Consider the following 21996-nt stretch of genomic DNA (forward strand, 5'->3'; position numbering starts at 1 on the left):
ATTTTGATCGCCTGGACTCTCCCCGCGAGGGAGAGTGAGTGTGTTCCATCTTTGCAGGTCCTTTTTTACTTCCTCCGTCAGACTGGTGAGGTTCCATTTGTGGATCCCTTTCCAGTCATGGGATAGTTGGATCCCCAGGTAGTGGAATTTGTGTCGGGCTTGTTTAAATGGCAGTCCCGTTAGTGTTTCCCCCCTACTTTTGGGTGTACTGGGAAGATCTCGCTTTTGCTCATGTTGAGTTTGTAGCCCAAGAAGGTGCCAAACTCCATGCTGCTTTGTGGGTCCGAAATGTAGAGGAGCAGGTCATCTGTTCTCTCCCCGGAGGGGGTCATTATCACGTTCAGCAGGTGCCTGATGTTCAAGATAAGCTGTCTACCTTTGACAAAGCCCGTCTGGTACTCTGTGACCACCTCGGGTACACAGTCTTCTTGCCTTTTGGCAAGGTTTTGGCCAGTATTTTGGTGTCTGCGTTCAGCAGTGAGATGGGCCTGTATGACCCACATTCTGTTGGGTCTTTGTCTTTCTTCGGTATCAGCGAGATTGAGGCCTGTGCTAACGTGGGTGGCAGTGTACCCCTGGCTAGCGAGTCTGTGAAAATCTCCCGCAGGTGCGGGGCCAGTGCTGTCTCAAATTTTTTGTAGAAGTCCGCCGGGAACCCATCTTGTCCCGGCGCCTTCCCCGTCTGCATGGAGCTAATGCTGTCCATGATCTCTCCCAGTGCTAGTTGTGCTTCCAAGCCCCGATTTCTGCCCTCCCCCACGACTGGTATGTCCAGTCCATCAAGGAACCATTTCATCCCGGACTCCCCCATTGGGAGCTCTGAGGTGTACAGCCCTTGGTAGAAGGCCTTGAAGGTTTTGTTAATCTTTTCTGATTCTGTTTCTAACTTGCCTCTGGTATCCCTGATTTGTGAAATTTGTCTGGTGGCTGCCTGCTTTCTCAGCTGGTGTGCCAACAGGTGGCTGGCTTTGTCTCTGTGTTCGTACAGGGTCCCACGTGCCTGGTGGAGTTGGTGCACAGCTTTCCTGGTGGAGAGCAGGTCCCTTTGTAGCTCTTTCCCCTCCGCCAGGAGCTCTACGGTCGTGGCCTCGGTGTATTTACGGTCTACCAGCAGTATGGAGTCGACCAGTGCTGCCTAGCCGCCCTTTCCTCCCTATCTCTTCGCGCTTTGAAAGCGATGATTTCCCCTCTTAGTATGGCCTTTATTGCTTCCTAGAACGTGGAGGGTGAGACCTCCCTGTTCTGATTGTTCTCTGTGTACTCTGCTATGGCCCGCGATAGGGGCTGTTTAGGGGCTGCCCAAACAGGGGCTGTTTAGCACAGGGCTAAATCGCTGGCTTTGAAAGCAGACCAAGCAGGCCAGCAGCACGGTTTGATTCCTGTAACAGCCTCCCCGAACAGGCGCCGGAATGTGGCGACTAGGGGCTTTTCACAGTAACTTCATTGAAGCCTACTCGTGACAATAAGCAATTTTCATTTTCATTTCATATCCTTTGGTTGAAGGCCTTGTCAGCTAGTAAGGCACCGCCCAACCACCATGTCGGGCGTTGGGCCATGCCCGTCTCTAGCCGCACGTCCATGTAATGTGGAGCGTGGTCTGATATCACAATTGCGGAGTATTCCACTTTGTCTATCCCTGGAAGCACCGTTTTCCCCACCACAAAGAAGTCAATTCTGGTGTACACATTGTGTACTGGGGAGAAGAAAGAGAATTCTTTCTCCCCCGGGTGGGCGAATCTCCAGGGGTCCACAGCTCCCATCTGCTCCATAAAGTGACTGAGTTCCCTTGCCATGTTTGAGGTATTCCCCGTTTTGGGGTCTGATCTGTCTGTCTTTGGATCCTGTACACAGTTGTAGTCCCCCCTCCCCCCCCGGCCATGATTAGTCGGTGCGTCGCTATGTCTGGGATTTCTGCCATGGTCTTCTTGATGAAGCTCATGTGTCGTCTGTCCTGATTGATTTGGGGGATTGGGACCTCGCGGGATATACCCCTGAGCCTGCTCCCTGGCGAGAGGTGGAAGACTATTTCCCGGTTGAGTTCAAGAATAGGCTGCCATGCTTTGGGAGTCTGGATTGAGAGGTTGGCTGAATCAGATCGATGGAGCACAGCGTATCCTGTCTTTGAGCCTGCCGGCTAGGTTCTCCGCCCACTCCCCCACCCTGGGGTCTAGACTGTGGACCTGATGTTCGGTGAGATGTCACAGTGAAAGTGATCGTGCCCTGCGCTTCAATCATTGATCCTGCGTTTTTTACTTTGCCTTCACGTGCAACATGGAAGATGTCTCTATCCTGCAGTTCGCACTGCGATTTTTCTGTTATCCTGGACATTGCTCCATGTTGATCAATTGGGGGGGGGGGGGGGGGGGGGGGGGGGTCTGTGTGTGTCTGTTTTTTCTCCTGATTGCCTGCGTTAGTTGCACCTCCCTCTAGTTTTGTCTAATGATTATATCAAGACAGTTGTGACTCCTGTTCCATTCTGTACTCATGTAGGTTAAGCCAGTTTCTTCTTCTTGCTCATGGTGATTTTTGTAACTTTGTTATTCTGACGCATTATTCTCTAAAATGTAAAACCTCAATAAATATATTTGTAAAAAAGAAGTTCCCAACAAATCCAATAAGGAGTTTGGGAGAAACGTCTGTACCCAGAAAGTGGATAGAATATGGGATATGAAAATAGTACAGATGCATTTAAGGTGGCTTTTTATTTAGCTGGCTTTTAAAGCAGACCAAGGCAGGCTAGCAGCGCGGGTTCAATTCCCGTACCAGCCTCCCTGAACAGGCGCCGGAATGTGGCGACGAGGGGCTTTTCACAGTAACTTCATTTGAAGCCTATTTGTGACAATAAGTGATTTTCATTTGGAAGCTGGATCATTAAACAGGCACAAAGGAAAATAAAACAAATGGTTTGTTCTTATGCCAGACTTAACTTCATTTTGTGATGATGGATGTGACCCCACCCCTCACGAAAACACCTTTTTCTTTTAAATTGGGATTTTACCTTTTTCCGAATTTGAGATGAGGCACGAGGCGGGGGATAATGTTGGAATCACGGCTTGAACTTTGATCTCTACTTGCTTGCCAGTGGATGTTAATTGAAGGCCATCAAAATTGATACCCCTGATCTGCATCCAAGGACTCTGAGCAAAGCAAGTAGGGCAAAATTGACTTGCACTTCCTTTTTTAAACAAAAAATCTGCTTTACCATTTGGCCGTTGGCCCACTCTCCAGACTAGTTTCAGACCTCCTGAATGAAGACTTTCAAAATGACCTACGTGGGGGCGGCATGTGGCACAGTGGGTAGCACTGGGACTGTGGAGCTGAGGACCCGGGTTCGAATCACGGCCCTGGGTCACTGTCCGTGCGGTGTTTGCACATTTTCCCCGTGTCTGCGTGGGTTTCGCCCCCACAACCCAAAGATGTGCAGGGAAGGTGGATTGGCCACACTAAATTGCTCCTTAATTGGGGGGGAAAAAAATAATTGGGTACTCTAAATGTATATTTTTAAAAAATAAAAGAAAACAAAATGACATGCGTGTTGAAATGTTTCATGGAGCTGCTAATTATGTGACCTCTGTTTTTACAGCTGACAAGACGATTGCCTCCAATCAAAGATGCTAAGCCCAGGCTGCAGAAGCTGTTCCGCGACTTCTGGCTCTATTCCGTGGTGATGGGATTTGCCGTGGAAGGTTCAGGTACGTGAGAGAATGCTGGAGTAACTGGGCTGTGCCATGGCTGTTAATGAGGTCTCTGGTTAGGTAATATGTCAAAACCGGTCATCTGGAATTTGGTTGCCACTGAACATTGAACAAATCTCGGCGTAGCGATCCCAGTAGCGCGAATTTCAACTGCCTGGAGGGAGGATTCCTCCCAAAGCTTAAACTCTCCGCGCCACAAATAGCGAGAGTTAAAAGGCTGCTGCAGTAAAAAGCCGTTGGCAAACCTTATTTTAGTGGAAATAGTTAATTTGACAACAGTTAGAATGATTGTGATCAGAAATCCTTTCAAAACATCATATTTGGAAAATCTGCTAGATCATGCTGAGAAATCAGAGATTTTGTGAGATCTATCAAAATTTTAGAAGGTTTTCTGTTAAATGTTAAAATCAGACTGTCTTGACTCCTAAAATGGTGCAGGCCTCCTCCTGGGGTATTCACAAATCATCAGGAGGCTTCCCAAGCCCTAAAGTACTGGCCGTAAAATTTTCCAGCGTCATTATTTGAAATTAGTTGCCAATTAACTCAAATTTTCACATGTTCCTTACCTGGCACTGAAGTGGCAAAGACTTGGGAGTAGTGTTATTTGGCCCACCCCCACTTTTGTATCAGCTTTAAAAGAAAAACACTTGTAGATGCTGGAGATTGAAAATGAAAAACAGGAAGGGCTGGCAGCATCTGTTGGTGGTGGTGGTGGGGGACTGAGTTTATGTCTTGGATCCAATATGATTGTTCTTCAGAACTGAGAATTTCAGGTCGAGGGCGAGGTATAAAGAGGTGTCTGAGAGAAGTGACGTTTTGTCAAAGCTTTCATCTTGCATTCATAGGCCAATTTGCAAGAATACCAGTGATGGGGAAACAACAATTTTATAATGTAGGATTGGTTAGCGAATGGACTGGTGTTGCCATAGCAATTACACCAGTTGATGGTGACTGACAGTTAACTGCGAAGCATTGTTTGCAATTTCAAATAGGCAGCTTGACTCTGGTTAAAACATTGTCATGAGGAGTGAACCAGCGATTGGACGTCACTTATTTTGTTTCGCTGAAATAGGCGCAATGTGTCTACATGTTCTTTTTGTCTGCAAACAACAGGATCCTGTAAATTAATATACGTAGCTTCCTGTACATGCACCGCGTTGTGAGCCCAACCGGCAATCTTGAATTGATTGTCAGTGTAATTCTTCGCACACTGAGGATTGTTTAGCAAATGTTGCCCAATCACCAAAGCACATCTAATGTGTTGAGTTTCGTAAGCACCGGCTGGTCGGGTATGATCTGAACCTTCCCGTTGTGAACAGCGGAAGGGATATGCCGTTGGGACATGCAGCCTACATACTGAGCATCACGCCGGCACTGAAATCACTCAGTCAGAACTCCCTTCTCGTACAGTATAAATGTGTTGTTTTCCCTTACGTTGGTTTTGTTGTGAATTGTTCTGATCAATGCAAGATGAAAAGCTTCGACAAAGTGTCCCTTTTTTTCAGCAATACTCAAGTTCTATACTACCAAATGATTGGAGTGTCTGAGAGTTGATGCTCAGCCTCTGCAAGGTAAAGGTCAGTGTGCCAGACAACAACACCACCCTTGTCAACAGATTAGTGCCATGTACTGCATGTGCTTCAGAATTTGCAGGGGCCCTTCCGATATCCAACAGTGATGAGAAATCACTGCTAGTGGCACTGGAAAACATAGCCCATTCTTCTTCCGAACTAAGAGTTAGGAATTTGACATTTCTGCTATGGGCAATCTAGCTATGAAATTCTAAGGGACTTGAGCAATGATGAATCCCTTGCTTTCGCTGTTATTGTGAGATTGTGAAAATAGTATATCTAAAATTAAATTGTGAAACCTAAAGATGAGAATCTAAATCCCTTATTAATTTAGTGGTTTCATTGTCTTTCCATTCATGCCCTTTTCTCTAATTTTTTTTCCTTTCTTCCTCCTTTCTCCCTCTTTCCCTCCCTTGAACTGGTTAAGTCATGAAATGCACTTCCTTACAGCAATGAATGGAACGCTAAATTATTCAGTCTGCAAGAGGGTCTTGATAAACATCAGAAAGCACATTCTCGTAAATGGTTTGAGAAACATCTTCACACTATTTGGGGACCACAGTCTATTTTTCATGGCAGTTCCCAAAAATAACTTGGGATATATAGGAACATAGGAATTAGGAGCAGAAGTAGACAATTCAGCCCTTCGAGCCTACTCCGCCATTCAATTAGATCATGGCTGATCCCTTCCTGGTCTCAAATCCATCTCCTCACCTGTTCTCCATGTCCCTTTAACCCCCTTTTTAAGAAGAAATATATCTATCTCCTTCTTGAAACCATTTAATGATCCAGACTCCACCGCACTATGGGGCACGTGTTCCACAAGTTCACCACCCTCTGCGAGAAGTAGTTCCTCCTCATCTCAGTTCTAAGCTCCTCATTGCAGTTTTAATTGCTGTACTTATAATACACCTTTTCATTTACCTGGTTTTGTTCTGACGTATCAAAGCTGCACTCTTCCTTTTGCAATTTATTGAAACTTTCTGAAATATGTGTGAACAAACTTCACCCAGTGATCGGTTAATTTTCTGCATACATGCAAAATCCTGCTCACATAGGCTTAGGATCGACAGGAGTGCAGGTGAATTTAATGAGGGAAGAAGTAAGTTATTCTTTTCAAAAGCATAAGCTGTAATTATAAATGATTAATTATTAGAGCTTTTATCTGTTGGCCAGTTTCATTATGCGCAGCATTGACAGTTATCACTTCTTCATGTTGTTGTCTTTTGTTGGAAACTTGCATTTGACATGTGACACTACCATCAGCTATTTTCTAGTAATGTGTCTCATTTCTGCAGGCCTGTGGCCAGAGGAGTGGTATGAGGGAGTGTGCGAAATCGCCACCAAGTCTCCACTGCTAACCTTTCCTGGAGGAGAGCCCTTGCGTTCGGAACTGCAGTACAACTCCGCCCTGAAGAATGACACCGTTTCTGCAGTAAGAACATCCACTTTATTTCAGAGATCAGAACAATCCAGCCAAGTGTACTGGTGCACTTGATGGCAGTGGGGAGGCAGTGAGGTTGTGGTATTGCCACTGGGCTAGTAATCCAGAGACCCATGTAAAATGTACTAGATGCTGTGGTATGAAGAGGCAAGAGTTCAGCTCCTTTTCCACCAACACACCTTTTAATGGTTCAAACTCACTCTGCACAGAACTCTACAGATCATCACAAGCTCCAGAGTCCACCTGAAGCCCCTTTACATATCAGTGTCAATCATTGTCTCATTTATGTTAAGTGGTCAATCATTGAACACTTAACATAAATGAGACAACTAATTGCAATGTCTCTTAACCCATTACTTAACAACCCAGGGTGATGTTCTGGGGCCCTGGGTTCGAATCCCACCAGGAAAGATGGAGAAATTTGAATTCAATAAAAATCTGGAATTAAAAGTCTAATGATGACCATTGTTGATTATCGTAAAAACCCATCTGGTTCACTAATGTCCTTTAGGGAAGGAATTCTGCCGGCATTACCTGGTCTGGCCTACACGTGGCTCCAGACCCACAGAAATGTGGGTTGATTCTGAAATGCCCTCCGGGATGGGCATTGAATGCTGGCCCAACCACCGATGCCCACATCCCATGGTCAAATAATTTCTTAAAAATGTAGGATGAAGATTCACTCTCCCTAACTATTCATTCTTGGCTGGGCTGCAGAACAAAGAGTCAAATTAATCCTACCTGTTATCCCACAAGAGGAGCATTTGGCAGACATGTAGCCGTGCCTGCTCGTGACCGCATATCAGGGCCTTAGTGAAGGGGACCAGCCAATCTGAGACGGCGCGCGATATGTGGTAGGGCAGAAGAAGTTTAAAGGAGAGAACGTTAGGTCTTAGTTTAATGTTCTGCGTGGAAAACTGATGTTTATCTGTGACAAACATCTGAAGAAAATGCGGCAAAAATAGCAGAAACACATTTATAAAAAAATTAAGTCTTGTGTTTTGATGGTGCCTTTTCATGTCCCCAGGGTGTCCCAAAAAGCTCTGTGGTCAAACCACGTACTTTTAAGGTGTGGTCACAGTTTTAAAGCAGGAAGCGCACAGCCAGTTTGTGCACAGCAAGCTCTACCTGGGAGAGCAGGCAAGGTCTCAGTCTGAAGTCTCATCTGAACGGTGACGCTTTTGCCAGTGCAGCACTCCCCTCAATACTGCACTGGCATGTCATCCTAGACTTTTGTAATAATAATAATCTTTATTGTCACAAGTAGGCTTACATTACTACTACAATGAAGTTACTGTGAAAAACTCTGGTCGCCACTTTACGGCGTCTGTTCAGGTACACGGAGGGAGATTTCACAATGTCCGATTCACCGAACAGCACATCTTTCGGGACCTGTGGGAGGAAACCGGAGCACCCGGAGGAAATCCACGCAGACACGGGGAGAATGTGCAGACTCCACAGAGACAGTGACCCAAGCCGGGAATCAAACCTGACACCCTGGCGCAAACCACTGCTACCGTGTTAATCACTGTGCTACTGTGCTGAAGAAACGGAAGGAGATGACTGTAGAATCGAGCAGTGCCCGTCATGAGAGTAGAGTTTTAAAAAAACAGCTAAATGCGTGAATGCTACAATCTTTAAAACTCCTCAAACTTTTCTCTTTGGGCTCCTTATAGTGAGGAATATAAGTCTTGGGAGATGGAATGCTTTAACATTGAGTGTCAGCATTGAGTATATCCAGGTATTGTACAGCAGGGGGATTTAGTAAGTTGGTACTCTGCTGTCTTATTTGACTGCAATCTTCTGGCATCTCTTCAAATTACTTATTTAATTAGTATTAGGAAATGTAAGGTAACTAATTTTTTTTGTTATTATGTATCACCATTAGGCTGAACTGAACGAGTTGAGAAGCACCATCATAAACCTCCTGGATCCCCCTCCAGAAGTCTCTGCCCTTATTAACAAGTTGGATTTTGCGATGTCTACCTATCTACTGTCTGTGTATCGTCTGGAATATATGAGGTCTGAGAAACTTTATAACTTAAAATGCAAGCGTCCCTTTCTGTAGTTAGACTGTACAGTATAGCCGCTAATAAACTACATGCTGTTTACAGAGTATCGCGCTCGACAGACCAGGACCGTTTTCAAGTTATGTTTCGATATTTGGAGGACAAGGCTATTCAGAAAGATAAAGCGGGTAAGCATTTGGAGAGCAGTCGGTAATTCCAAATTCGGGTCTACCGCACACTTCTGCTCAAGTTCACTGTCGCCAGTCAGTCCTTTAGCTTTTGGCCCTTACAGAAGTGAACTCCCACTGTCCCGTGTCGACAGGGATGATACTGGCACCTGAGAGTGCAGCAGTGAAAGTCCCTTGTAACCTGGTTCAGATCAGTGTGTTTTCCTTACTCTGTCAGTCTCTAGGCAGACTGAGTTAACGATGGGATTTGCAGCTTTATTCCACAATCGACAAAACTGTAATTTGCGTGACTAGAATGTGAGGTAAATACATCCATTAAATGTTTGATTGCATACTGTTGCAAAACTAAAGAAAGAATAGACGTACAGAGACCCACTTTAGTGGGCACTTGAAGCATACAGCCTCTTGATCAGAGTTTGCCATTTACAACTGACTTCTGCCTCCCATTTTGATGCCTGATTTCTAAAAGCCTCTCTCCCTGGCCTATAGAGTTCAAGCAGCAAGATGCTAGTTGTCTTACTGTACAATGATGTCAATGAATTCCCTATGATTTGGTCTCTGATAGAAAGCATTCCCCACCTCGTATATTAATGACTGTTTGTCTGATAAGAGAATCCAAGCTCATCACGAGACTGGCAAAGCTAACTTTTTTCAGGCAGCTTTCCCTTTGGCAGGATTCAATTGCTGCCAATCGAGCAGTCTAATAGATCACTGCTAAAGGCCTTTCCTACGTTATAGTAGCGGCTACACTTTTATAATAATAATAGCCTTTATTGTTGTCACAAGTAGGCTTGCATTAACACTGCAATGAAGTTACTGTGAAAATCCCTTAGTCGCCACATTCAGGCCCCTGTTCGGGTACACAGAGGGAGAATTCAGAATGTCCAATTGACCTAATAAGCACGTCTTTCGGGTCATGTGGGACGAAACAGGAGCACCCGGAGGAAACCCACGCAAACACATGGAGAGCCTGCAGACGCCACACAGACAGTGACCACCAGGCTGGGAATCGAACCTGGGACCCTGGCGCTGTGAAGCAACAGTGCTAACCACTGTGCTCCTGTGTCGCCCTGAAAATACGTCAGTGGACAAAAAGTGCTTTGTGATGCCCTGAGGTCATGAAAGTCGCTATATAAATGCAAGGCCATTTGTTTCATGGAATCGTAGACACTTGCAGCGAAGAAGGAGGTCAATTTGACCTTGTGCACTGGCTGTGCTGGTTCTTTGAAAGAGATGTTCAATTTAGTCCCGCACTTCAACATTTTCTTCTCAACCCTGCAAAGTGGTCCTCTTCAAGTCTCTTGTAGAGATTGAAATATGTTTGTACTCTATTTTTTACAGGTATGATGCAGTGTGTGATTGCAGTAGCCGATAAAGTGTTTGATGTTTTCTTGTCCGTCATGGCAGACAAGGTACCACATACTTTAACTTGGCCGCTAGTCTTCAGTTAACTCTTGTCTGAAGCATTTTTCAAGATTTCTATATTTATAAATCTTTGTAAATAAATACCTTGGTTTTACCCACCAGCCCAAAACAAAGGAAAACGAGGAGGAGCTGGAGAAACACGCCCAATTCCTGTTGGTGAATTTCAACCATATTCACAAGAGGATTCGAAGGGTCGCTGACAAGTTCTTGTCAGGCCTGGTAGACAAGTAAGATCTTTGAAATTAATTTTTGTTGCATTTAAATTTTGGAACGGGACGCACTGCAGTTTTGCAAAGGCAGATTTGGTGGGTGAGATCAGAACCAGGGGTCTCAAATAAAGGAAGGACACTGATAAATCCAGTGGCAGAACATCTTTATCCAGAGGGTGGTCAGAAAGTGAAATTCATTACCACCAGGAGTGGTTCAGGCGAATGGATTAGATGCATTTAAGGGTTAACCCGCTAAATACATCAGGGAGAAAGAAGTCGAAGAATTTGCAAATAGGGTAAGGTGAAGAGGGAAGGGCAGAGACTCTTCTGCTGCCATGCACCACGTTGGCCTGAATGGCTTGTACCTGCGCTGTACATTGTGCAATTCCATAAAGTAGGCAAGACTTTAAAAAAAAAAAATGTGTCAAACAATGCACCGTTTTGAAGTAATAATTGTGTTGTTACTCAAGATTTGTGAACAGCTGATGACTACAGCGGTAGATCTCCCCCGGTGTCGTGAAGGACAGGGGTTGAGGAGCAACATTTACCCAGGTTGCCGTGAAAACATGGCAGGTTCGGAAGTGTGAAGCTAGGAACTGAGTGGCGGCTATTCAACCCCTTGAACCTGTTCTTCTACTGCAAATGTATTAGATCCGCCATTCAGGGTCCTGCTGCTATGTCTGCTACTTTCCCCTAGCTTGCGTTGGATGTGAGCCAGATACAGGCAATGGTAGGAATAGATTTGACAAGAGCAGCTTTTAATTTGTAGAGGCTCGTTATCCCAAAAATCGGAGCCAGTGGTACATTCTGTCCAAAAGCAATAATCTTTGCTCCTGGCGGTCGTTAAGTAACTTCAGGGTGCAAAGGGAGAGCCCGAGTTCTGCAGTTACCTCTTTGCACAGTTACAGGTTGCATTTGTTTCTTGTTGTTTGTGATTTCAGATTCCCGCATTTGTTATGGAGCGGAACTGTCCTAAAGACTATGCTGGATATTCTTCAGACTCTTTCTCTTTCTCTCAGTGCGGTAAGACCCACAGCCGAAAAAGCTCACCTTGATGGAAGAATGTTCTCACAAGCAGTGATAATGAGATTAGATATATTTTCCTTTGCAGGATATCCACAAGGATCAGCCTTATTATGACATACTGGATACTCCTTACAGAATTACTGTTCCAGATACCTATGAAGCCAGGGAGGTAATGTTGTGTTTCATTTTCAAAACATAAATGTTCATCTGAGGTCAGAATGAAAGGTCAGAATGAAAATGATGCACCATTTTAAAACTTTTTTTTTTTTGTTGCCCTGCTTAATGATTTGCTTTGCCCTGCTGGGCAGCTCGTCACCTGGTCTAATAATTCCTTTGCCAGACAGTAAATGGCTGCTCAAGGGCAGCAAGTATAGCTGCATAAACCTTTGTTCTTTCCTTTCCCCTCTCCTGTCGACCTTCCCACTATTAGAGAAGCCTTAGAACAAAGAACAAAGAAGAGTACAGCACAGGAACAGGCCCTTCGGCCCTCCAAGCCTGTGCCGACCATGCTGCCCGTCTAAACTAAAATCTTCTACACTTCCTGGGTCCGTATTCCTCTATTCCCATCCTATTCATGTATTTGTCAAGATGCCCCTTAAATATCACTATCGTCCCTGCTTCCACCACCTCCTCCGGCAGCGAGTTCCAGGCACCCACTATATCCTCTGTGTAAAAAATAAACTTGCCTCGTACATCTCCTCTAAACCTTGCCCCTCGCACCTTAAACCTATGCCCCCTAGTAATTGACCCGTCTACCCTGGGAAAAAGCCTCGGACTATCCACTCTGTCTGTGCACCTCATAATTTTGTAGACCTCAATCAGGTAACCCCTCAACCTCTGTCGTTCCAGTGAGAACAAGCCGAGTTTATTCAACCTCTCCTCATAGCTAATGCCCTCCATAGCAGGCAACATTCTGGTAAATCTCTTCTGCATCCTCTCTAAAGCCTCCACATCCTTCTGGTAGTGTGGCGACCAGAATTGAACACTATACTCCAAAGTGTGACCTAACTAAGGTTCTATACAGCTGCAACATGACTTGCCAATTCTTATACTCAATGCCCAGACCAATGAAGGCAAGCATGCCGTATGCCTTCTTGACAACTTTCTTACCTGTGTTGCCCCTTTCAGTGACCTCTGGACCTGTACACCAAGATCTCTCTGACTATCAATACTCTTCAGGGTTCTACCATTCACTGTCTTGACCTTGGTTTAGAGCTAGCCTGAAGCCTTGTCAAAAGTTATGGACTGGCCAACAGCAGGTAGTCTTTACGTAGCTGCTTCAACACTAAAACATAAAAATAATCTTTATTAGTGTCACAAGTAGACTTACATTAACACTGCAATTAAGTTACTGTGAAAAGCCCATAGTCGCCACATTCCGGCGCCTGCTTGGGTACACGGTGGGAGAATTCAGAAGCCCAAATTACCTAACAGCACATCTTTCGGGACTCGTGGGAGGAAACCAGAGCACCCGGAGGAAACGCACGCAGACACGGGGAGAATGTGCAGACTCCACACAATCAGTGACCCAAGCCGGGAATCGAACCTGGGACCTTGGCGCTGTGAAGCCCGAGACACTGCACAAAAGCAGAATCAGACAAAATTTGATACCAAAGTGCATAAAGAGATACTAGGATGTGACCAAAAGCACATGAGACGTTAAAAAAATAAGTAAACTTGAAGGAAAGTCTTGAAGAAGGAGAGAGGTTTGGAGGTTTAGACAGGGAATTCCAGAGATTCAGGCCGAGACAACTGAAGACCGTGATGAAGGGAAGGAAATTAGGAATGCGCAAGACCCCAGAATTGGAGGAAGACTGATTTCTTGGAGGTTTTTCTGGCTGGAGGAGATTACAGAGATGGGGAAGGGCAAGGCCAGGGGAGGGATTTGAACGCACAAGGGTGAAAATTTTTGTGTTCTTACTGGACCAGGAGTCACTGTAGTTTACCAAATGTCAAACTCAAGTCGCTTAGCTTGCAAACTACTGACGGTGAAGTAAACACTGCCCACCAGTGCTGACAGCCTGAGTGACAATGCCCGTGCAGCTTGATTCTATTGGTCGTCGTATTTCATTTTTCCCCGTTTTTCTTTGGTTGGATATTGTGGGCAAATCCTAACTCCCAAAACTGAGCTGCATTGTGTACACAATGTGAAATGTATGCATTGTGCAAGATAATTGAAACAGCGACTTAAATTTTACTGAAGATCCACGAGGTTGCAATTCTGTGCACGCTAACAACCTGCAAGAACGAAACCTTCACTGCTGTTGTCCTAATCCACCAGATGGCTCCTCTCACACAGTGTGCGCTCCAGGCAGCCCACTTTGTCTTCCTCAAATTAATTAATTCGTATGCAACCTGCTGAAGCTACTGTATAATTATCTCAACCAATCGATGATATATTTGCTCCCTATGCCAAACACTCCTTATTTGGGCAGTCACGATTCAGCTATGCCGCTAGGGCAGTATTTTTCAAACTTTTTTTCCCGGGGACCCATTTTTACCAACTGGCGACCTTCGCGGCCCACGCCGGCCGACCTTCGCGGCCCACGCCGGCCGACCTTCGCGGCCCACGCCGGCCGACCTTCGCGGCCCACGCCGGCCGACCTTCGCGGCCCACGCCGGCCGACCTTCGCGGCCCACGCCGGCCGACCTTCGCAGCCCACACCGGCCGACCTTCGCGACCCACCATTTTCTCTTACCTTGTTTGTTGCTGACAGAAATGGAGGAAATGGTTTTGGGTCCTTTTGGCCCCAATGGTCCCTTTGGCTGCCCGAACTTGGAAAAAAAAAGGCTGCGACCATATGAACAAAATGCGGCCGCACTGCACATGTGTGCCCGATCATCAGTGCGCATTCGCATAGTTTTGCGCTTGCCCACCGATGATCGGGTACGCATGTGCAGTGCAGCTGAATTTTTTTTATCTGATCCCGGTCATTTTGAAGGCCGCTCACAGCCGGCATTATTAAAAGCCAGCTGTTGCGCGCGGATTTGCGCGATCGGGAGCGCCGCGACGGACGGCTCCACGACCCCCCCCACGCCACCCGCCCGCGACCCATCCGCGGGTCACGCCCCCGAGTTTGACAGTGCCTGCTCTAGGGGGTTTGTCAATAGGATTTTCTTACTGTAAAGTGGCCTAACACAGTAACACATGCAGCTGTGCACTTTGTCCACTGGGTGGCGAAATCAGAAGGTCCCGAAGCTACAGATCCGCCTGTCTATATGAGAAAACCAAGTAAAACTGGTTTTGCCCATGTTATGGGCCTGGGTTTAGAGAACCCCAAAGTGTATCATGGAGTTCACCTGACCCACAACCTTTACTAGATTCTGGTATGGGGAGCACACGGCCCACTCTACAGGTGTTGTACAGCAGAAATGGAAACGTTTTTTAAAGCAAAACAATGTTTATTCTATGAACTCAAGTTAACCTTTTTAAAACATAGTGAACATCTTAGCAACCATTAATTCAAATACAACCCCCAAAGAATACAACACTAAGTAATCCTTAAGCTGTCCTTTTAACATCCATAAGACTTAAAAAAAAGAACCTTTAGGACTTCAGGTGGCAGCGATGAGTGAGTAAGCTGCGCATTCGGTGGCTCTCACTCCGGCGGGAGTTGTGGACCTGGTTTCCCGGTTTTTTCGGGTCTGCGGAGCGCTGGAAAGACGGCCACGGAGGGGCTGAGTAATGGACAGAGCTGCATGGAACCGCTGGAGAGCAGGAAGCAGCGAAAACGGGAGAGAAAAGGACAAAGGCAACGTGCAGTGGAAGCTGACCCGGGAGCAAAGATGGCGAACCTACGGACCTCGGACCCGGCGATCCAGCTAGCGCTGGAAAACATGCTGCAGGTGATTAAGAGCAGTTTTGAAGAGCTGAAGCTGGATAACTTGGACCCAGTTCAGAAGGCAGTGGATCAATTGAGCCAGAGATTGGATGCCCAGGACAAAAAAGTTAAGGAGCTGGGGGAAGCGGTGGAGGAGCAGGTGGACACGCAGACGGTTGCGGCGCTAGAAGTCGATGGGTTGAAGGAGAGGCAGAGGAGGCTGCTGGACAGAGTAGAGGAGCTGGAAAATATAGCCCCCCCCCCCCCCCCCCCCCCCCCCCCCCCCCCCCCCCCGGATGCTGATCAGGTTCTACAGGTTCACGGATAAGGAGCGGGTGTTGCAGTGGGCAAAGAACGCAAGGAGCAGCACGTGGAATAACAGTGTTCTTCGCATCTATCAGGACCTAAGCCAGCAGGTGGCCAGGCGTTGAGCAGCCTTTAAGCAAGTTAAGGAGGTTTTGTTTAAAAAGAATGTGAAGTTTGGTCTGCTCTTCCCGGCCCGTCTTTGGGTCACACATCAGGGCCAACACCACTACTTCTCCGGTCCCGAAGAAGTGATGGTCTTCGCGAGGGATCAGGGGCTGGTCCTGCAAAAAGGACCCACCGGCTCAAGCTAGAATCCGAAAGTTATTGTCTGGGGGGATGCCTACTGTGCCTGGACTGACGGTCGACTGTTTACTGCTTTAAAGGTGCCTTGTGTTGTATTTTTGGCAGCTTTTCCTTCAGGGTGTGCGGGGGGTGGGGGGCTAGAGTACCCCCTCTCGCTTTTTTTTTTACCTTCTGTCGTGTTCTTTGTTTGTTGGAGCCTTTACTGTAACATAAAGGTGGCCAGTAAGCAATGGGGATTAAAGTTTTTGGTTGTAGGTTTTTATGTTTGTTTTGGGTGGGTGTTATACAGGTACTGTGTAACACCCGTTGTTACTTTATTAACGCTCAGAAAGGGACGTGGATTAACACTTATCTGTTTACGCAGCTGGAACTGTATTACACCTAGAACAGCTTCATTTTGCTGTTTGATGTCCCCATCTCGTTTGATCTTTCCCATTTTAGTGTGACTGCTCCAGTAGGTCTGATCGGGGGGGGGGGGGGGGGGGGGGGGGGGTGTTGATGAGTTGGGGGGGGGGGTGGGTGAGGTCGGGGAAACAATGGGAGTGAGACAAGTGGGTGCCGGAGGGATGAATCATCGGGCTAGCAGATTGGCTAGTCAAGGGAGTCAGGTGGGGGGGGGGGGGGGGTGTATACAGCGAGTAGATGGCAGGGGTGGGGTTATAGGGAGATGTTGCTTGGGGGGCAAGAGGGGAAGTTATTCTGCTGACGTGGGAGGCGTCTGAAGTAGGTAATGGAGAGGAGGTCAGGGGTGGAAACTGGCAAGAGTCGAACCAAGAGAGGTGCGGCACATGGGCCAGGGGCGGGCCCAAGAAGGGTTATGATTGACGGGGACGGGGGGGGTGCCGTGTGCGCCCCCCCCCCAAACCAGGCTGATCACCTGGAATGTCAGAGGACTAAATGTGCCAGTCACTCACGGGCTCTAAAGGCGGACGTTATTATGCTGCAGGAGACGAATTTGAAAGTGTCTGATCAGATTAGACTAAGGAAGAGCTGAATCAGCCAGGTCTTCTACTCGGGCTTGGACTGTAAGTCCAGGGGGGGTAGCAATTATGATCAATAAGCGGGTTCAATTTGAGGCAGAGAGCGTAATCGCAGACGGCGGGGCCAGATTCCTTATGGTAAGGGGCAAGCTGGAGGGAGGAGAGTGGTGCTGGTGCATATATATGCTCCGAATTGGGACGACGCTGATTTTATTAAAAGAGTGCTGGGGAATATCTCGGACGTAGACTCGTGTAGGCTGATAATGGGGGGAGACTTAATTACAGTCCTCGACCCGGGTCTAGACCAATCATGTCCCAGAACGGGTAGGCTCCCAGCAATGGCAAGGGAGCTGAAAAGGTTCATGGAGCAAATGGGGGCAGTGGACCCCTGGAGAGCCAGACAGCCGACGGGAAGGGGCTACTCGTCATTATCACTATTTCGGACCATGCCCTGCACGCGGTGGACCTGCAGGTCTGCGGGGAGAATTATCAACACCCGCAATGGAGGTTAGACGTAGGATTGTTGTCAGAGGAGGGGATATGTGAGAGACTTCGGAAGTGTATGCAAAATTATCTGCAGGTGAATGATACGGGGAGGTTTCAGCAGCGACCCTGTGGGAGGTACTGAAGGCAGTAGTGAGGTGGGGAGCTGATCTCAATTCGGGCTCACAGGGTCAGGGCGGACAGAGCAGAAATGGATAGATTGGTTAAGTAGATCCACCGGATAGACGAGGAGCGTGCGGGGTCCTTGGGGAGGACCTACTCTGGGAGATACGGAGACTGTAGGCGGAACTGGGAGTGCTATCCATGAGTAGAGCTGTGGAACAACTTAGGAAGGCAAGGGAAGTGGTGTATGAGCATGGGGAGAAGGCTAGCAGATTGCTGGCGCAGCAACTCTGGAGGAGGGAGGTGGCCAGGGAAATAAGTAGGGTGGTGAGCGGGAAGGGGAGCAGAGTGGAGGACCCGCCAAGACTGAATAAGGTGTTTCAGGACTTTTATAGTCAGCTCTACACTTCAGAACCCCCGGAGAAGGTGAAACGGTTCCTGGACGGACTAACCTTCCCAAAAGTGGGCAGGGGATGAGTGGACGGGCTGGGGGCCCCGATTAGAGCGGAGAAAGCACTGTGGGGCCTAAATGCCATGCAGGCGGGTAAAGCCCCGGGACCGGATGGATACCCGGTAGAATTGTACAAAAAGTTCTCGGAGATAGTGGGGCCAGTGCTGACCAGGGTTTTTAATGAGGCGAGGGACAGAGGGACCCTACCTCCGACGATGTCGCAGGCCACCATCTCACTGATATTAAAGCGGGACAAGGACCCGGAAGCCTGCAGGTCATCCAGGCCAATCCCCTGATTAATGTGGACACCAAGCTCCTGGCCAAGGTCCTGGCGATTAGAATTGAGGCCTGTGTACCGGAGGTGATTGGGAACGACCAAACAGGGTTTGTCAAAGGCAGACAGCTGGCAGCCAACTTGAGAAGATTGCTTAATGTGATTATGATGTCCCCGACGGGCAAGGAAGTGGAGGTAGCGGTGGCAATGGACGCTGAGAAGGCCTTTGACCGGGTGGAGTAGGACTATCTGTGGGAGGTACTCGGATGGTTTAGGTTCGGGGAGGGACTGGTTAATTGGGTCAGACTATTGTACCAGGCCCCAAAAGCTAGCGTAAGGATGAACAGGACGACGTCAGATTATTTCAGACTACATCGCGGGACCAGACAGGAATGTCCACTCTCCCCGTTACTGTTCGCGCTGGCCATAGAACCGTTGGCGATTGCTCTGAGAGCTGCAAAGGGGTGGAAGTGAATGTCTAGGGGGGGTGGAGCACAAGATCTCTCTCTATGGGGACAACCTGCTCCTGTAGGTATCGGACCCACTGGCCAGGATGGACAATATACTGGAAATAGAGAAAGTTTGGCCAGTTCTCAGGGTACAAATTAAATATGACCAAGAGTGAGATGTTTGTAGTGCAGGTAAAGGGCCAGGAGAATAGGCTAAAGGAGCTGCCATTTAGGCTGGTTGGGGAAAGTTTCCGGTACTTGGGTGGCACGAGACTGGGGCAGGTTACATAAGTTAAATTTGACTAGAGTGGTGGAACAAATGAAGAGGAAGTTTCGGAGCTGGGATGCACTCTCGCTATCACTTGCGGGGAGGGTGCAGACGGTAAAGATGGCAATCCTCCCAAGATTCCTGTTCATTTTTCAGTGCCTCCCGATCTTTATCCCGCAGTCCTCCTTCAAAAGGACCAGCAAAATTATTGAGCTTTGTCTGGTGGGGAAAATCCCCGCGGGTGAGGAAGGCGATGCTGGAAAGGATCCACAGCGAGGGGGGACTGACGTTGCCGAATCTGATCAACTACTACTGGGCGGCTAACATAGCCATGATAAGGAAATGGATGGTGGGTACGGGGTCTATTTGGGAGCAGGTGGAGTCAGCTTTGTGCAGGGGCACCAGCTTGGCAGCCCTGGTCACAGCTCCCCTACCGCTTTTGCTGGCCAGGTACTCCACCAGCCCGGTAGTGGGGGCGGCCCTGTGGATATGGGGCCAGTAGCGGAGGCATGTAGGGGAGGTGGGTCTGTCTGGGCTCCAATATGTGATAACCATCGATTTGCCCCCGGGAACATGGATGGTGGGTTTCGAACATGGCGGCGGGCGGGGGTGAGGAGGGTGGGCGATATGTTCCTGGAGGGGAGCTTTGCAAGCTTGAGGGCGTTGGAAGAGAAATTTGGGCTGGTAAGGGGAAATGACTTTCGGTACTTACAGATACTTCCCACGCCTCCCGCTAATAGGGAACCAGGACAGAATAGTCTCGAGAGGAGAAGGAGGAGAGGGTAGAGTCTCGGATATCTACAACGTGCTCATGATTGGGGCAGAATCCCAGATGGAGAAAGTGAAACTCAAATGGGAGGAGGAACTCAGCGGGGAAATGGGGTATGGACGGAAGGCCTGAGTAGGGTAAACTCAACCGCAACATATGCCAGGCTCAGCCTGATTCAGTTTAAGGTCGTTCACCGGGCCCACATGACAGTGGCTCAGATGAGCAAATTCTTTGGGGTAGAGGACAAGTGCGCTAGATGCACGGGAGGACCAGCGAACCACGTTCACATGTTTTGGGCAATCACTAAGCTTAGGGGGTACTGGGAGGGATTTGCGGGGGTCATGTCCCAGGTACTGAAAACAAGGGTGGTGATGAGTCCAGAGGTGTCAATTTTCGGGGTTTCGGAAGACCCGGAAGTCCAGGAGGAGAATGAGGCCGATGGTCTGGCCTTTGCTTCCCTAATAGCCCGGCGACGAATACTGCTGGCATGGAGGGACTCAAAACCCCCGAAGACCAAACTATGGCTTTCGGACATGTCGAGTTTTCTGGGTATGGAAAAAAAATCAAGTTTGCCTTGAGGGGATCTGTACTGGAGCTCGCCTGAAGGTGGCAACCATTCATCGACTTCTCTGTGGGAGATTGAATGTCATTGGGGTGGGGGGGGGGGGGGGGGGGGGGGGGGGGGGGGGGGAGGACGGGACACACACGTTAGAGTAGAGTAGGAGAGATAAGTAGGCAGGTAGTGTTTATGGGAGAGGAGCGGTTATGTGCACTATGGTTTTGGTTGAAGTGTCAGTTTTCCGTTGTTATTTGCATATTTCTGTAATCTTTAACTGTTTACAATGCCAAAAAGTACCTCAATAAAATTGTTTGTTTAAAAAAAAAGAACTTTTAACAGAAGTACATCAGGTTTAAAGTCACTACTGAGAGCAGTTATTAGTTTTAAATCACCAAAGGATCGATTTACAGTCTTTCGATTACAGAGAGAGACTCTAATACACCTTCTGGCTGTGACTGCAGCTATCCAGCTCGCAAAACGAAACTAAAACACACCCTGCAGCAAACAGCCTAACTCGAAAGTAAAAAGCCGACAGAAGCCCAGCTCCACCCACTCTCTGACATCACTGCAGTAATAAACACACATTTCTTAGAGATGCGCTCACTACAGATATTTATATGCACATACATTTCTTAAAGGTACATTTCTTAAACACCGATTTATAAACGCACATTTCTTAAAGGTACTCACATGACACCCAGGCTTCTCGGGAAATTCACTCGTTATTTTGGTGCTGTTTGTATGTTTTCTGTTGGAACACACTACAAATGACAACCATAGAATTTCTACAGTGCTGAAGGAGGCCATTCGGCCTATCTACTCTGCACTGATCCTCTGAAAGAGCACCCTTCCGACGCCCACTTTCCCGCCCAATCCCCATAATTGCGCCTAACCTGCACATCCTTGGACTGTGGGAGCAACCCGGAGGAAACCCACGCACACACGGGGAGAAAGTGCTCCAAAGCTCCACATACACCCAATGCCGAATTGAACCCGGGTCCCTGGTGCTGCGAGGCAGCAGTGCTAGCCACTGTGCCGCCTGTGAAATGTCTTTGTTCCAGAGCATTTGAAAACTACAAGTCCAAAACCGCAAACAAGAACTTGTGAGAACATACGGAACAGGAGTAGGAGCAAGCAATACGGCCACACGACCCTGTTCTGCCATTCAATATGGTCATGGCTGATCTTAGATGCCAATTTGACTTTCCTACCTTATCTCCATTTCCCTTGACTTAGTGCCCAAAATCTATTGGTGTCAATCTTAGGTATTGTGGTGGCCTGAGCACGGCAACGTGCTTAAATGTGCTCCCTGCGGTTAACATAGAACATAGAACAGTACAGCACAGAACAGGCCCTTCGGCCCTCAATGTTGTGCCGAGCCAGGTTGTATCAGAAACATACAAACTCCTGAACATGATCTCCTGGGGATGGTCTCCCTGCCATGCCTCATCTTTTTCCTGGTTCTTTGACTCCGGTCCGATGGGCTGCGTCCGTATCTCTGTTGTTCTTGTTGGCCCTGTCGTGCATCTCGATTCCATACCACCCCTTACTTGGTTGACTTCCCATTCAGCCGTGCGTTGGAGTTCAGTTGTCTTTTTTTGGCGCCCTCAGTCTATCTCGATTGATTTTTCTAACGTTACAGT

General features: G+C 47.8%; 1 protein-coding gene across 1 annotated transcript in view; it reads left to right on the forward strand.

Moving 5' to 3' along the window:
- Positions 1 to 21996, forward strand: part of pi4kaa (phosphatidylinositol 4-kinase, catalytic, alpha a) — a 217636-nt gene that overhangs the window by 85709 nt on the left and 109931 nt on the right. Inside the window, exons 19-26 of the mRNA XM_038811028.1 lie at positions 3584 to 3692; positions 6565 to 6701; positions 8599 to 8732; positions 8825 to 8907; positions 10249 to 10319; positions 10435 to 10559; positions 11483 to 11564; positions 11653 to 11736. Coding sequence (XP_038666956.1) covers positions 3584 to 3692; positions 6565 to 6701; positions 8599 to 8732; positions 8825 to 8907; positions 10249 to 10319; positions 10435 to 10559; positions 11483 to 11564; positions 11653 to 11736 — 825 coding nt within the window. The remainder of the gene's footprint in view (positions 1 to 3583; positions 3693 to 6564; positions 6702 to 8598; positions 8733 to 8824; positions 8908 to 10248; positions 10320 to 10434; positions 10560 to 11482; positions 11565 to 11652; positions 11737 to 21996) is intronic.

This window comes from Scyliorhinus canicula, chromosome 1 (genome assembly GCF_902713615.1).
Source record: "Scyliorhinus canicula chromosome 1, sScyCan1.1, whole genome shotgun sequence".
Taxonomy (NCBI): Eukaryota; Metazoa; Chordata; class Chondrichthyes; order Carcharhiniformes; family Scyliorhinidae; genus Scyliorhinus; species Scyliorhinus canicula.